General features: G+C 30.9%; 1 protein-coding gene across 11 annotated transcripts in view; it reads right to left on the bottom strand.

The window, feature by feature from the left end:
* The window catches only part of LOC106870372 (uncharacterized), a 216,422-nt gene that overhangs the window by 39,087 nt on the left and 160,000 nt on the right, over nucleotides 1–17,335 (bottom strand). For all 11 annotated transcript variants that reach the window (XM_052967716.2, XM_089352865.1, XM_052967711.2 and 8 more), the window contains 3 exons: nucleotides 12,681–12,842; nucleotides 7,480–7,589; nucleotides 3,734–4,068 (listed from right to left, as the gene is read on the bottom strand). In XM_052967716.2, coding sequence (XP_052823676.1) covers nucleotides 3,734–4,068; nucleotides 7,480–7,589; nucleotides 12,681–12,842 — 607 coding nt within the window. The remainder of the gene's footprint in view (nucleotides 1–3,733; nucleotides 4,069–7,479; nucleotides 7,590–12,680; nucleotides 12,843–17,335) is intronic.

The following is a 17,335-nucleotide window of genomic DNA, read 5'->3' as shown; positions in this document are numbered from 1 at the left end:
ATAGCTCCAAATAAACACCCTTGTTGATAAATGATTTTATAGATAAAGAGTAATTAAATACAAATTATTAGAAGTATCTTGATTGTTTTAGTACCAAACAAAAATAAAACTCAGTAAATTCTTTGGTAAGCAGCTAAAAGGTTAAACATTCAAATAAAAATAATACACTAAAGTTTAAATCACTGAATTACTCCCTACTTAAACTTCTGTAAGGAAACATGACTGTTTCAGTAAGTCAACATATGGTTCTGATCTCGTAAGTTTTTGTTAACACGTGATAAAAAAGTTTTTGTTTTTTTACACTTCAACTTATCACATTTTATTTATATTTAGTTTGAACATAGTTGGAAAATTATTAAAAGTTTGAATAAAATGAGTAATTTCATCAGTGTAACTGTTAACTCAAAAATTAGAAAATTCTTAAAATTTTTACTCTTCCATAAATATCTGAAATGAGATGATTAAATGTACTTATACATTATTTACTGATCACCTCAAAATAGATGGTTTATAACACAAAACTGAATGGTGAACTCAAATGCTACAAGATATAACATTTCTGAATTAATCTCCAAAGATCATAATTCTTCTGAAATCTAGCAGCAGCTGCTATAAGAGTCAAAGTTCAGGTTGTTCTTGATATAAAGAACCTTAGTGTCTAATGATAAAATAATATCACAAGTCACATCATAAAATATAAATATAAAACCAGTTTCAAATTATAAACATCTTTTAGACAGGCTGGATTCAAACTATTTTCAAATAATAAGAACAAGATACAAAATCAATTCACAAGAGAATGTACGAAACTTGTTCAGCAATAGCAAAAGTAATACCATAAAAGAAAAGATGTGAATATTTTGAATAACTATCAGCAAAATAAAAGGGCATATGTTTGATTTTAATTCTTTTTAGAAATTATTAAAGTAAGACAGGCTACCAATAAGCACTTTGCTTCACCACAGAAAAATACAACATAATTAAGTAAACAATATAAACTGTTAAAAGGGTAATGAGCAATATGATAGTATCGTGTTCTTAATGAACATTCCATGAATTTGTATCCTCCTGCAAGCCTCGTTTTGAATATCTGATTATGGCAAATAACTCCACTTTCCTAAAGCTACTCTACTTATTATGAACATGAAATGGGAAAAAATAGGAGTGACAGGAATTGAGAGAGCAATAGACTAAATGACTTACAACTATTTAGTTTCATGAATCAGTGATTGAAATTAAAAATCTACCACAATTGTTTTGTTTCCCTCCTGCTTCCCGATCGAATATATGGCTTTGTGCCAATGTAAAAAACAATTATGAATTTCAAATAATATTTTATCTTACTCTAAGTAAAAATGTGTCTGTCAGGAAGCAAAGTAACATAGAGTACAACAGTGGGAAGTATTTTAAGATAAAAGGTGAGCTCCAGACAGAGACATGGTTTTGATTATGAGTTGAAACCGATTCCTTTTGCATGCACTACTGATATCCTTGAGAAACAGTTTGAACATCATCCAATCTTATCTGCTACAATTTACACCTTATATCTCACTAAGAAAATGGTACTGACCATGATTTTGCTGATTTTTATGTGGTTTATCTTTTATTCACTTAAGAGAACCAGAGTTGAGCACTGGAACTTTGGACACTTGTGATTTAGAATGATTAGTTAAAAGGGAAATCTGCAGAAATTTTCAAAAGTAAATATAAATAGTAAATATTTGAAATAGGAAAAAGTAAAAACAAAAGGAAATAATTCTATTTTGGTAAAGATGGTAAAGAAACAAACTTAAACTGAAATATCTTGTTGCAAAATATATTTCAGATTATTGGACTAGGAATGTCACTGATCAGTAATGATGTCTAAGCACTAGCAGGTCATATTGATTTATTAGGAATACTATTACATACAAACCAGCCATATTAACTGGCTCAGAGAAATACTGTTGAATATTATAAAATGAGAAAGGATTGTGTACAAAATGAAATATTTTATTGTTATTGCATTTTTCTTATGAAGTGTCTTAAACTGAATTTCTTTGACACTAAGGAAAGCTGTACTACTATTTACATGGCATCTATGTTGTACTTCAGTGAAGCTCATAGCTCCACCTATCATGGTTTACTTGCTTTTACAAACATAAGCTTTCACTCCTATTCTACATTGCCTCAGTCCATCTAGTTCATAGTAGATCATCTGGAAATTAACCCCAGACCTGAATCTACAAGTTGTCAAGGAATATCTTTCTTCAGATCTGGACTACTTCTGACTACGTATATCAAAATTGAGCCTAGCAAGATTTGAACTAAGGGATATAGAATATTGCAAGACTTTTGTCTGGCACTCAAACATATCACCATTCTACTTCTGATTCACACACTAAAATATTGAAAATTTTTATTGTGCTTTAAAAAAGTTAGGTAGATTTTCTTATTTTTAGGCACTTTACATTACATAATTTTCATAAGGAATTTCTTGAGTTTACATGATGATTCATAATCAGGTTTGTTATGCACGAAGCTAAGTTTGAAAACTAGATTTGAAAATGAAAAATATTATATAGTAGAAATAGTGCAAAATAAAAACAAATACTGGAAACAAAACAGAATTATATTAATTTCTATAATAATAAAAAAAAAACAGGAATTTTTGAGTGATTTAAACTAAACCAATAAAATTGTTTTTTACTATTGTAAATGATTTATTATTTAAAAAAATATTGATGTATAAACAGTATGATTTATGATTTTATTATTATTATTTTAATTCCCTTTGGAATGAGAGCAAATGTAATTTAGAAAAGAAAAAGTTATATAGTTCAGAAGAAAATATCTATCAGCACATACAGTGTGAGTCACCATACAACCACACACACTCACTATTCAAATATAATAATAAAGGCATGTTGAATATTTCATGACTACATTGTTTTCTCTCATGTTTTCTTCACTTATTGTTTTCCATTTTTAAATTGATTCAGTATTGATTTAGATTCAGCATTGATTTGAACTAAATTTAAACTATATAATGTTCTTAGTATTATTAAATCTTCAATTTCAGTTTTTTTCATAAAGTTTAAGCGAATAAAAGAAAACTGACAAACTCAAAATGAAAGATATAATAGCAAAAGTATATATAAAAATATAAAGAAAGAACAGTAATAATAAATATATAATAAAAATATAATCATTATTTTAAAATTCTTGAGCAGAAATGATAGAAAAGAAAGTTAAAATATATTAAGTGGTAGCATTTCATCATTCTTTGTTATTTATATTTTGGCTAATTTTTCGAAAAAAGATTATCATGCTACATAACACACTAGTTTTTATTATTTTTAACTATAAAACTACTTAAGGTTATAAAGTAACAAAGTTGAGATCAAAATGTAAAGTAAAAACTTATTTATGTTTGCTTTAACATATTAAACAATAAACCAGACATGTATTGTTCAATTAAAATCAGAATATTGTTAGGATATGAAGATGTGAAAACATTTAAAAACATAGACATAATCAAAATCAAAGAACTATCCATACTCTAATATAAATCAATAGTTTTTCTACATTGAAATTTTACTGATTCTCTTCAAATATAAGCTCAAATTATGCAATAGATATGTACAAAATGTTAAATGTCCTTTTAAAAACAACTGAGTCTTGAATAAGTGAGTTAGTGCATGAGTTAATAAGTTAATAAAGTATAAAATAAAAAAGCAGCAACGATACTTACGAGGCAGGATTTCCTCAGGTGGGTAATTATATTCATAGCGAAATTTTTCCCGCACATTAATACCAGTGAGTGTAGTTTGTGTGAAGTAGGTAATATTTTCATGGCCAAACATATTGGCTACTCCGAAATTGTCAATGAGCAATTGCATAATCCGAATAGCTAGTTCCACTTTGTCTGGGTCATCAGCGCATGTCAAAAACATGCTTCCAGCAACACTCCGAGCCAATGTTTCCACTGTCATGGAATTGATATCGGAATGATTAACAATACGAAACCATATTCCAAACAGTAAAGAAACAAGTTGACGGTGACTAACACTAAGGGACTGGATAAACCTTTAAAGATAATAAGAATAGAGAATAATAATCATAAAAAAACAATGCAAATAAATAAAAATAAAGGTGTAAATTTAGCAAATACATGTTTATCACAGAATTTAGTTTAAAAAAATGTCACAGTCGAAAATGAATCTTCTCCACTTAGTAAATAGAAATAATGCTAGTGTCATTGACATCAAACTTGCAGTCCTTTTCCTGTAGAGAATATACTCATTTGCATCATTTGTTAGGATAAGTACCTTTGCATGTTTTCTTTTTATAGGTCTTATGATGGGTGTGTGCATGTAAATTCATGAAAAGAATACACAGCCTTGTAGCACAGTGATGTAAATACAAGTGATAGACCATGCATTCTGGGTAACTGGGCATTGTGGCTGGTCACTAGGGTGCATTGTTGTGGTATAAGCAAAATCTTCAGCTGATTACAAACCTGTGTTATCACAGATCAATTTATGATAAGTGTAACATGGGTCACAGTTGAGCGTGTCATGTTATCCTGGGTCAGTGATAAACAACCCAGTAATAGATGAGGCTACATATTTTAGGATTAATGTTTTACTGCTGAATTACACAGTTATCATAATATCAACAAAAGAGCTTCAGTCATAAGATTATGCAATTCTGAACCATTAACCACACATTTACAGTGTATATTGACATTTTGATCAATCTGATCTACACTCCAATTGTTACCAGGTGTCTTGTTTCCAGATGTCCATGTAATCCCAGATTGAATTCAAGCTATGAATATTAGAAAAATACATGTATTGAACTAGAAATTATTTCTCATCAACCACAAAATCTATATTACATTCATATCAGAAAGATTATAATTACTTTAGCAAAATCCTGACAAACCCCTAATTTTTCAAGCCCATAAAAACAGGAAAGTAAAATTACTAAAATAATAACAATAAAAAAAAAAAAAAACCATGATACTACAACAGATACCAGAACATGTAGCAATTTTTTTCATTAGTTAGAGGAGAAAGTGTAGCAGTATCCATAACTTCTGCAAGCTCTCCAAACTGGAGAGAGCAATACAGTTAATGTTCAGTTTGAGCATGAGTAGGAAAAATGTAGATGAGAATTTCAGAAGATTGTAGTTCTGGGAAGTAATGATTCAGTAAAGTGTTTAGTGAGAGATTTGAGAGGGGAGAGAGTATGAGGAATGCCATTTAGACCCAAGCTTGGGACTAAGTGACATGTAGTGAGCTAACTGAGAGGAACAGAGACTGTTACAGTATAATAGAAGAGATGGGGAGAAGAAACAGCATGTTTATGAACCAGTGATTTTAGTGTGTTGGTGATCAAATATTTGACAATTAGCCAAATAGTCTGGGGGTTTTTTTGTAATTTTTTTTAATGCATTTTAGATATTTGCATATATAGTGTCAGCACCTTCACTTTAGTCATGAATTCTTCATGTGTTGAGAAGGTGTAGTAAAAGACTGTTTACATTTATACATTTAGTAATTGTAACTGTGTGCTGTTAAAGGAAATTAGATGGCCATGTCCCCATTATAGAAATAAAGAAGTAATTTGTGGCTTCTATTCCTATGAAAGTTGTGTATGTCTGGTATGAAATGTTTAGGATGCATATAGATGACATACATCTATGTGAAGTTTATAGAAGAATGTAAAGGGAAAAATAGTATTATCTATATAGGAGTCAATCTAATTAGAAGTATTGATAAATCAATTGAAAGGAAGGATGTAGGAGATATAAATCAACTTTATTGATACACTATAATTTATGCAGGGAGTCCCATCAGTATATTCTGCAACTTAGTGGTCTTTTAAGAAATTTCCAATCCAAAAGATGAGAGATGATTGAAGCCCATAGATGGATAATTTAGTTATAAATTCTTGTCAGATATGGTCAAAGATTTGCTGATGTCAAGAGCAACAACACAAGAAATACAAGCTTTTTTTTTTTTTTTATTAAGAAAGCAATAATTCTTAACACATTTACATCAAAAGATGATGCTATAGTTTTGTTTCTAACTGATTACATTTTCATTTAATATTCTTGCCCTTTAAATAATTTTAGAGATATTTTAGTGAAACATAAGTTCCAAATCAATGTTTTTATATTTTGCAGAGATTTACATTATCGTTTAACGTCTGCTTTCCATGCTAGCATGGGTTGGACGATTTGACTGAGGACTGGTGGAACCCAAAGGCTACACCAGGCTCCAATCTGATTTGGCAGAGTTTCTACAGCTGGATGCCCTTCCTAACGCCAACCACTCCGAGAGTGTAATGGGTGCTTTTACGTGTCACCCACACGAAGGCCAGTCAGGCGATACTGGCAACGGCCACGCTCAAAATGGTGTATTTTATGTGTCACCCGCACAAGAGCCAGTCCATACACACACACATATATATATATATATATATATATATGTATATATATACATATATATATATATATATATACACATATATATATATATATATATATATATACATATATATATATATATATACATATATATATATATATATACATATATATATATACATATACATATATATATACATATACATATATATATACATATATATATATATATATACATATATATATATATATATATACATATGTGGGAAAAAATAAGGTCAAAAAAGAACAATTCAAACTTTTGGAGAGGTCCAAAAAGAGAGAAAGAATGATTTCTAATAAAGATTCATCATATTTGTATTGTCCTTTGAAACATGCATATGTAATGAATCCTAATTTGTATTAAATCTAATTTTGATGCAACATCTTTTTCTCCTCCATTTTTTATATAATTGTTTATGGTATATTTATACCTATAATGATATTTGTCATCTATATATATACATATACATACACACACACATATATATATATATATATATATATATATATATATATATATATATATATACATATATATATACATATAGTTAATCGAATATATTGAATGAGAATACAGTATACTGAATTTTGAATAAGTGATCTTGGTAGGGAAATGTCTAAAATATTAAAGGTATTTAGACATTTAATAAGAGCAATTATATATTATAAAATAAAGAGCAGGAAAAATTACATCAAAAAATCATCACATCATATATATATATATATATATATATATATATATATACATATACACATACACATACATATATTTTTAAGAAAATAAGAAAGTAGAGAGATAAGGCTATAGATATTCCATTACATTTTCATGTTCCAGTGTGTTGAGTGTACGGCTCCTAGATATGTATGTATTCTGGTGTACAGTCTTATGGATCATTTCAGGATGCTCAATTAGTAAAATCCAAAAACAAATATTTTAACCTGATTAGTGTAAAACTGTACATAATGTCTGACATTTTATATGCATAGAATATACTGAAATGGCATAATGAATTACTTACTGATTAACATGCTGACACTGATCGGAATATTCAGACATGTTAAGAACTTCAAGCAATTTTTCTTCTCCGCTTGGTGTAAAAATGCCGCCTGGTAATTTTAATAAAAATTTCTGTAAACAACAAAAAAGAAATACTTTCTTAAGGGAACCATTTTCAGATAATTATTCAAGTGAAATTCTATTACATAACACAATACACAAACATATACACATAACATGGATATATTTAATGTTTCATGAGTGAAACAGGTAGACAGTAGCTGTTAGAAGCTTATTTTGTGTAAATATATATTGATTCATTTTGTTCGTTTCTCTGTATTCCCATGCTAGCATGAGTCACATCATCATCATTTAGCATCCATCTTCTGTGCTGGCATAGGTTGGATGGTTTGACAGGAGCTGGCAAGTCAGAGAACTGCACCAGGTTCTACTATATGCGTTGGTATGCTTTCTATGGCTGGATGCCCTTCCTAATGCCAAACACTTTATAAAGTGTACTGACAGCTTGTTTTACATGGCACCAGTGAGGTCACCAAGTAACATGCAAGATCCCTCAACTGCCAAGTGATCAGAGAATGAATTATGATAAAGGGACAGAAACTGGTGTCTTGCTGTAGAAGAGATACATGGTTATCTCAGAGGGGGAGAAAAGGGGGTTATGAGAGAGAGAGATGGTGGTGATGTGCCAGAGCATATCCTTAAGGTACAAGGAGGTGAATGTAAAAGGCATGATAGAGGATTGCATGAGCAGTGAGCTCATGAGAATGAAAAGGGGGACAGGGAAAGGAAAGGAGACTGCAGTGAGGGGCGAAACACAAGTATATAGGGAAGCAACAGGATAGCAATGATACAGTTGGCAGTAGGAGGACAAGAGAGGGAGATGACATGTTATGTGTGAGTGGAATGTACAGTGCTTCCAGAACTCAGCTTTACTATGAGTATAAAATTGTGATGTTATTTTGCAGTTGGATGCTCTTCTGTGACTAACCATTACCAGTTTCCAAGTGAGAGCTCTTCTTTGTCATGCAGCTTCAAAAATAGAGTCAGCAAATAATTTATTGAGAGAAGGAGGTTACAACAATGTCACCACTAATAAGCTCAGCAATTTTCAGAGAAGGACAAAAGTAAACGAACACTGAGACAAACACATGTATATATGATGAATCCTTAACAATTTTAAAAATCACAATGTGAGCTGGGAGAGTTCTCAAATTTTAGTATTGGAACTACAGAGAATGGAAATTATGAAGAATGGTATCCTAATGTCAATCTCTTGAGTCAAAGTTGTACCTATACTCAGCTTGACTACAGCAAATAACATGCCTTAACTCTTTGGAATTTAAACTGATCAAATCTGATCCAAATATTTTACCTATTTTATCTTCAGACGGGCCAGATCCAGCCTCTCACCCCTATGCTACAACATCGTTTTAAATATAAATAATCACTTCTTTGAAATCTTAAAGCTATGAGATAATACATGATTAATTCAAAACAATGTTAATAAATAAATATTACATTTGACAGAGTAATATGGAAGCTAAAAGGTTAGTTAAGGTTACGTATAGCAGAATTTGAACCTATTGCCTTAATATAATGTTGCCATTAAACTGCTATATGTTTATAACATTTCAGATACAATAGACAGGATTACCTAACAACATAATTGGAGAGAAATTAAGAATGAGAAGATAATAATGGTAGAGATCATACTACACACACACACACACAAAATCTTTTAAATGTCAACTACTTAAAGACTCCAAAAGAATGTCCAATGAAGTATCACCTTTTGACAGAAACAAAAGTAAAAGTAATTAAAATAAGGTGGATTCTAATATTAATGACAGGCTGGTGAATGATAAATCCCCAGCATAGTAAAAAATCTATCAGCAAACTGCCAACAGCTTAAGCAGGAGCCTCAATATACAGAGACAGAAGCCTAACTGAAATAAGTAAATACACCAAAAATGTCAAGGTCGAATTAAGCTCTCCCAAAAAGTTTCATTGTATTCATAGAAAAGCATAAGAAAGTCAAACCGTTCAAATTAATGACATGAACGGTTCTATTGACAGCATTATGTCCTATCAAAGACATGACATTTTATAGAGATAATAAAAAGAATACAAATTCAGATTACTTTTAAAAACACACAAAAAAAATATTCTTTTATTACTCTTCTATTGATTTCAGCCATGCTGGAGTACCACAATTTTTGTTTTCTCCTCATCATTAGCTGACTGTTCAATGTGAATTATCAACATGAAAAAATTAACTGCATAAAAGCAAAAATCAAAAATAAACTTAAGATTAGGGGCAGGAATTTGTATGGTAAGGAATTTGGTTTCCAGTTACATGGTTCTAGGTTTAGTTATATTGCATAGCACCTTGGGCAAGTGTCTTCTACTATAGCTTCAGGCAAACCAAATTCTTGTGAGTGGATTTGGTTGACAGAAACCGAAAGAAACCTGTTGTGTGTGTGTGTGTTTCTGCATATGTGTTTGCTACCAGTGCTTGAAAATTGGTGTTGGTTTGTTTATGGCGCCATAACTTAGTGGTCTGGCGAAAGAGACCTACAGAATAAAAACCAAGCTTTTAAAATAAGTACTGGGGTTGATATGTTTGACTGAACCCTTGAAGGTCCAGTATGGCCACAGTCCAATGACTGAAACAAATAAAAGATAAAAGATCTATTATTATTAGAACCAGTTAAATAAGCTTTAGTTGTAAATACTTCAATTAGCAAAGAGTAAAACCACCTCGATCTTGAGCCTGTGGCTCATACAAATAGTATCTTTGTTTGCTTCAACATAGCTAAAGCAAATTAATTTAATACATATCTATGAAGTTCTACAATGAAGTTCTTTTTTTTTTTTTAAGTAGCACTTCTAGAAAGATATAATTAAATGGTCTTGTAAAAATATACATTAATTTGTAGCATCTATGTTTCTTGCAGCGAATCACAGATTTTTTTTGATTTTTTATAAAAAAAAACTTTACATAAAGGTCATGGAGAGAAAGAAGACAGAGTTGACCAAACTAGATGCTTCACCATAACTAGATTAATGTTTCACTGTTCTAATTTCATATCCTATTGAAGACAGCTTTTCTTTACATTCTATGGAAACTGACAACACACTTTTAAGATCCAAGAGTCAATTCAAATATCTGTACTTCAATCTTTTCAAAAAACTGGTGCAGTGTTAAAAAAAACAAACAAAACAAACAAACAAAAAAAAACTATTTGAATAATGAAATTAACCATTCTGATATAAGATCTAATCTTAATCTAGAGTTTAAATTTATTGTCCCTTAATAGTACATAATAGAAAGCCACTCAATCTTTTGGTTCACAAGTTATTTCAAGACAGAACTGTTATATATGCGAAAGAACCTTGTTAGAACAATAAATCATAAGCAGAAATTAATACGAAATATTTAATTTGACCTATATACTTGATGAAGTAGAAAAAACAGAAATAGTTAGTAGTCATGTTGAATATTTACATTATATTTTTAAATAAATTCAATAAGGAAATAAATTTCAAGAGCTAAAAGAAAAAAAAAAAAATCTAAATTAAGATTGCTAAATTCATAGGAAGCATTTAGTTTGGCCTATATACATGATGGATTAGAAGAAAAGAAAAATATTTGGTAGTCATTTTGAATATTTATGTTTTTTTTATGAATTGAATCATCATCATTTAACATCTGTTGTCCATGCTGGCATGGGTTGCACGGTTTGACCAGGGCTGGTAAGCTGTGGGGTTTAGATCTGAATATGGATATAAATTTAGATTGCTAAATCATGTTGGTTTTTTTCTCACAATATTAATTTTATAATATCATATTTACTGTATTTTGCAGCATGGAAGATAATTTTTTTGTAAAAAAAAAAAATTACCTTGAAAATTGCCATAAACTTCTTAACCACACAAGATGATAAATTATATATATATTTTTTGTTAGCACCATTCCCACTGCATGGCATCTTGGGAAAGTGTTTTTATACTATAGCATTGGGCCAATGAAAGTTGTATGGTAGATGGAAACTGAAAGAATTAATCGTGTGTGTGTGTGTGCATGCGCATGTGTGTGCCTCCTCATCTTGAGATCCAGAAGTCCCTCACTTCTAGTCTTCCATGAAAAATATCTGGCCATGGGGAGATATTACTTTGCTTGGAAACAGGTGAGGGTTGGTGATGCAAAGGGTATCTGGCCACAGAAACAAATTCCATTTGCAAGTATCAAACCAAGAATGATGATCATGATTTTAGATGATTTGTACGTAAGAAAATCTTATGTAGAAATACTCAATCACATTATTTCTTATTGGATGCAGAGTCACAGTTTTTATAAGCTAAGATATTGAACAAGTGAGAAAATGAACACTAGTTTGATTTTTTAAAATTTTCAATCATAATTCTTCTTGCAACCATTTAACTTGTACATAACACTGCTTCTAGCAAATTTGACAGACAAACAGATTCTGCTTCAACTTCACAATTTAGGAGTAAATGGTAAAAAGGGCAACCATCAACATATAAAAAAACAAACTTGCAAATTTCTAAACTAGCAAGGAGGAAACTGATACAATGACAAATGCTTATTATTTCACCAAATATTTTAAATATCTTCCTAGTTATTAAGGGAAGAACATTTCACAAATATTTTGAATTACACGATACAAAAATACAACAAACTATCAACAAAGCGAAACAATATGAAAGAAAGAATTTTTAAAACATCGAAATGATGGCGTAAACAATTTTTAAAAACAATGTGATGTGACCTTTCAAAAATATTTGAAGTTTAATACAGCCACATATTTATGAAGATTAAAAAAAGTAAATAAGAATAATGACACAACGGGTGAGGTTGAATTGCAAACAGAAACTTATCTTTTGTTTGTCAACAAATTTTAATAACTTATAAAGTTAAATGCGGCACAATTGTTGATTTCAAGCTGTTGGATCAGTGACTTCATAGTCATAAGTTCAAACCTTATGTAACTCTTGTATGCTCATGAATAAAGTAAATAACTGTATACTTTATTTGTCATGGCTAATTGACCATAAGTTCCTATTTAGCAGTAGGATGGTGTTTCAATCATAAAAGCAATTTCTCAAAAGATGAAAAAAAAAAAAATTCCTTCAACTGAAATGATAAAAGAGAAAAAAATAAAAAATTAGAATCCTTACCTTGACAACAGATGCCAGAGTATAAAAGTTATAATTGGTAAATATCACAGGTTTTCCTTCTTCTAAGCGCTTGACAATCCGTCGGGTATCATAAGGGTTACCTGGCCTCCGAAATAAGTCAGTTGTTGTGACACCTTCTTTGGCAATATATACAAGGAGATCCTATTAAAAAAGGGAATGTTTGATGTAATAAACAAAGATTGTGCAAAGAATTTTGAATTTGGTTATTATTGTTTATCATGCTTTTATATCATGTAGGGATGTTGAATGTTTTAAGATGCCTGTACACTCAGACACAAACATACACAAACATTTTAAATTTACTGCATCAGTATATTTATATAGTCAAATAGACATAAAACAGCATATAACAACTAATGTGTAATACCAAATACCAAAATATTCTTCCCCAAGTTGTCCTCTGAAAAATGATTAGCAAATTTAGAATTAATTCATTCTCAACATAAGCAAAGAATGCAACCATTCCTACTTGCTATACTTTTACATAACAATAAAATCTAAAACTGCATAAGATTTATTATTTTATTTGAGTCAAATATAATTTCAGTGTCAGCAGAAAATACTTTAAAAATATACTCCATACACATATATTGGTACAAGGCCAGCAAGTATCGGGAACAGGGTAAGTCGAATACGTCAGCCCCAGGACTCAACTGGTACTTATTTTATCAACTCCAAAAGGATGAAAGGCTAAGTTGGCCTTGGTAGAATTTAGACTCAGAATGTAAAGATGGCTGAAGTGCCACTAAGCATTTTGTTTGGTATGCAAACAATTCTGCCAGCTCACTGCTTTATATTCTATAAGCATATATTAACTCTAACTCTGTTCCATTAAAGCTAATGAAATATCCATGAGCCAATGAAAAAGCTTACAAATAGTCCTTTGACTTTCAATATCATTTAAATCGGCCACAAACCATACTCTGCCATATTTAAAAAAGAATGCGACAGATACGTTAGACAATGTAGTTCTAGACAGCCCTAAAGTCACAGGATTGTCATAGCTTGAATCTCTTTGATCATAGGTCTACTTAAGTAGGGTTGAACTGGGACTAAACAACACCAAGACCTACATGCAGCAATTTTAGGTTGTATAAAATTGCATGTACGTACATACAAAACTGTAGCTGGCTGCATCAAAATGGTGATAAGCTGTTTGGTCAGTGGTTTAAATTGTCATTGGTGTTGTATACTGTGTTACTGGTAACTACAACAGACTCATAATAATGCTTCAGTCCACTAAATTGCAAATAAGTTTCTTTATTAGGTACATAACATCATTGTAAGAACTGGAGAGGAGTTGTATAACAGACAAGTAGTTTGCTAGTAGCTTGCAGAGCCAACAATGGATCCTTCCACAGAAAACTACTCTTAAATCTCTACATGAAAACAAATGACATGAAATATGAATAGTGTTTGTTTTTTCAATTAATCAACAAACTACATCATTTCCAGTAGCTTAGTACTCTGAAAGCCAAAATATACCCACATGCATGAACATGTAGGTTACTATATCTATTGGGTAGACACTTCAACATGAAACTAAGGATTAATAGAAGAATGTATCAAACTCAATACATGTAAAGGACATTGTTACAAGAATCTGGAATGCGATTATCCAAACTACAAAAGACGGGAAAGCTATGTTACACATCTTGATTTATTCCTATCAAAAACATTGCCAGGGAGGAAGTAAAAAAATCTGTCCAAGTACAAGGACCTTAAGGTGAAGGTAAGCAATAAGACCACATAAACAGTAATCAGTGCAATTGGAGTGATAAAAGAACTCTCTCCACACCAAAAAAGAAAAAAAAAACCCACTGTAGCTTTAAAATAAAATAAAGCAGAATTTACAATTTTTTATACAATACAAAGTAATTCCTCTACAAAATAGGCACAACATATTCTATTCAACACATTTTCAATTCAGTGACATAAATCACACAGTATATATTCTACACAGTCAACTCCAAACACTAACATTTTCACAGCAAACAAGAACAAACTAAACTATCGTAAGATATAATAAAACAGTTTCCAGCACAATAAAGTAGATATAACATCTAGACATTTTCATTCTTCAAAATATAATACTACCTCTACAAGCACCAGAAACAGATACAAAGCTGGTAGTGTAGTGAAAAAGTTGCTCAGCCCTTTAGAATATAAACTCCAAATATTTTATCTGCTTTATGTTTGAACTGCTAGATCAGGCATCTCATACCTATCCTAGTATGTCACTCTAAAAAACAGTTACATGTATTATATAAGCATTACATTTGACAAAGCAATCCGAATGATAAAAGGTAGAAAGGCATGAAAATTCATAATCTTAATCTCAGTTACTCAAACATTATATAATGCTGATATACAAAGACATTACAATAGAAAGCAATGTTTGTTATTTCAATAAAACATTCAACAATATTATTTGGACAACCATGCCCCAGATTTTCGTTGGTAAGTCATTGACATAGACTGGGTATAATGCAATGCTTATATCACTTATTCTAAATGTATGTTGAAGTGTCTATATATTATCCAAGAGATATAAATTAAGGTTTAATAAATGCTTGTAACATGCCTACCAGGTTATGTCTGTGGATATGTTTTGTCTTTCAGAGGACTGAACAGCAAGAAATGATGTGACTGAATATTTCTTTACATTGACTGCATCATCTACAACTGACATTAATCTCTAGTTTTATTACTATATTTTAGTAGATTAAAGTAGCAAGCTGGTAGAATCATCAGCACATCAGACAAAATGTTAAGTGGCATTTCTTCCAACACTTAAATACATTCTGAATTCAAATTTTGCCAAGGTCATCTTTGACTTTCATCATTTTTGGATTGATAGAATGAGAACCTGCTGAGTGCTGGGATCAATGTAATTGACTTACCTACTCCCCTAAACTTGTTGGTCTCATGCCAAAATTTGAAACTATTATATTTTAGTAGATTTATTATTTTTTGTGAATTTTTCTTTTTTTTCTTTTATTTGTAACAAGGCATTGATCTTCAATTTCTATCATGTGACCAGAGCTTTTAACTGAGTCCTTTTCTAGATTTTATACTAGTTCACTTGTAGGATATAGGCTTACCTATTATCTCCCAATTCTTTTAAAAAACTTTTTTTTAAAGTTCACTTTAATTATATTTGTCTATAGTTAAAATCTTTCTCATCAGTGTAATTAACCTCTTGTTTCCTTATATATTAATAATGGTATGATTTTATTGTTTACAGTTATTGGACAGCAGTCATGTTGAGGCACCAGCTTTAAAAGCTTTATACAATTATATCAGCTTTGATAGTCAGTCCAGTATTTATTGTATTAAGGTAAAATTGTCATGAGTGTAAAAAGACAGCCAAATACCTCAAGATATTTGTTTGATACACAACCAATATTACCATTTGTCACTGATATACATAAATGCATATTCATCATCATCATTTAATATCCATTTTCCATGCTGGCATAAGTTGGATGGTTTAACAGGGGCTGGTAAATCAGAGGATTGTGCCAAGCTCTACTGTCTGCTTTGGAATGTTTTTTATGACTGGATGCCCTTCCTAATATCAACCACTTTATGACATGAACTAGGTGCTCTTTTTGTGCAGCACAGGTTAACAAGTAACTCACAAGATAAGACCCCTTAACTGAATGGGGGGGGGGGGACAATATTGAAGGAGGTGGCTTTATGTTAGGCGATGATGCCTTGAAATATAGGGGGATAGGAAGAGTGTCTTGCTGTAGAGGAAATACGTAATTACCCCAGTTGAAAGAAGAGGATGGTGGCAAAGATGTCAGGGCATACTTTCAAATCAGAATGGCCAGTGGACAACAAAGATGAGAAAAAGGTACACTAAATATCATTCAAAATAAACTCTTGATATATTAAACAATCTTCACTTTTCATGAAAAGGTAGACAAACAATTAACAGCAACTGTAACTGACCCCAAAGGAAAAGGGAAGATAATTTCAGGGAATTAACATAGCATTAAAGAAAAGACTGTTTTCTGCAGAGAAAACAGTCTTTTCTTCAATGTCACTTAAGGCTTTTGACAAACCAGAATCTTTGAAAGAAGACACTAAGATCCTGAACCAGGTAGCTGCAAAGCAAATTCGTATGCACAAGCCCATACCTGTACCCAAATAGAGAAATGATTTTTGCTTTCTCCCTGTTTGCTCCTGAGTATTTTCATAGATCCACTTGGATTACTTAGTAATAGCTCTCTATTTGTATTAAGTTCTTTCTTCTTTATATGTGTTGAAGCTATATGAATGGGAGTAGCTCACAAATTTATTCCTATTATCTTATTTCTGACATAATGTTTAGTGTTTAACTCCTTAGCATTCAGATGGCACTATCAAATGTAAAGCATATTTATTCACAGCAGTTTGAATTAATCATGCATTACCTTGTACATTTGAGATTTCAATGGGATTATTTATTTTTAGAATAACTTTGTAGAGTTGGTGTAAGAAGCTGGATTTGGCCAGTTTGAACATAAAACAGGTAGAATATTTAGGCCAGATATGGCTGGTTTAAAAGCTAATGAGTTAAATATTAGTCCAACTATTTTCTAATTTTCCTAACTAGGAGTTTTCTTTTCATATTTCCCCTTTAT

The sequence above is a fragment of the Octopus bimaculoides genome, chromosome 1, assembly GCF_046866305.1.
Source record: "Octopus bimaculoides isolate indiv1 chromosome 1, ASM4686630v1, whole genome shotgun sequence".
NCBI lineage: Eukaryota > Metazoa > Mollusca > Cephalopoda > Octopoda > Octopodidae > Octopus > Octopus bimaculoides.
Note: the sequence above shows the minus strand (reverse complement) of the source record. Positions and strands in the feature narration are given on the sequence as shown.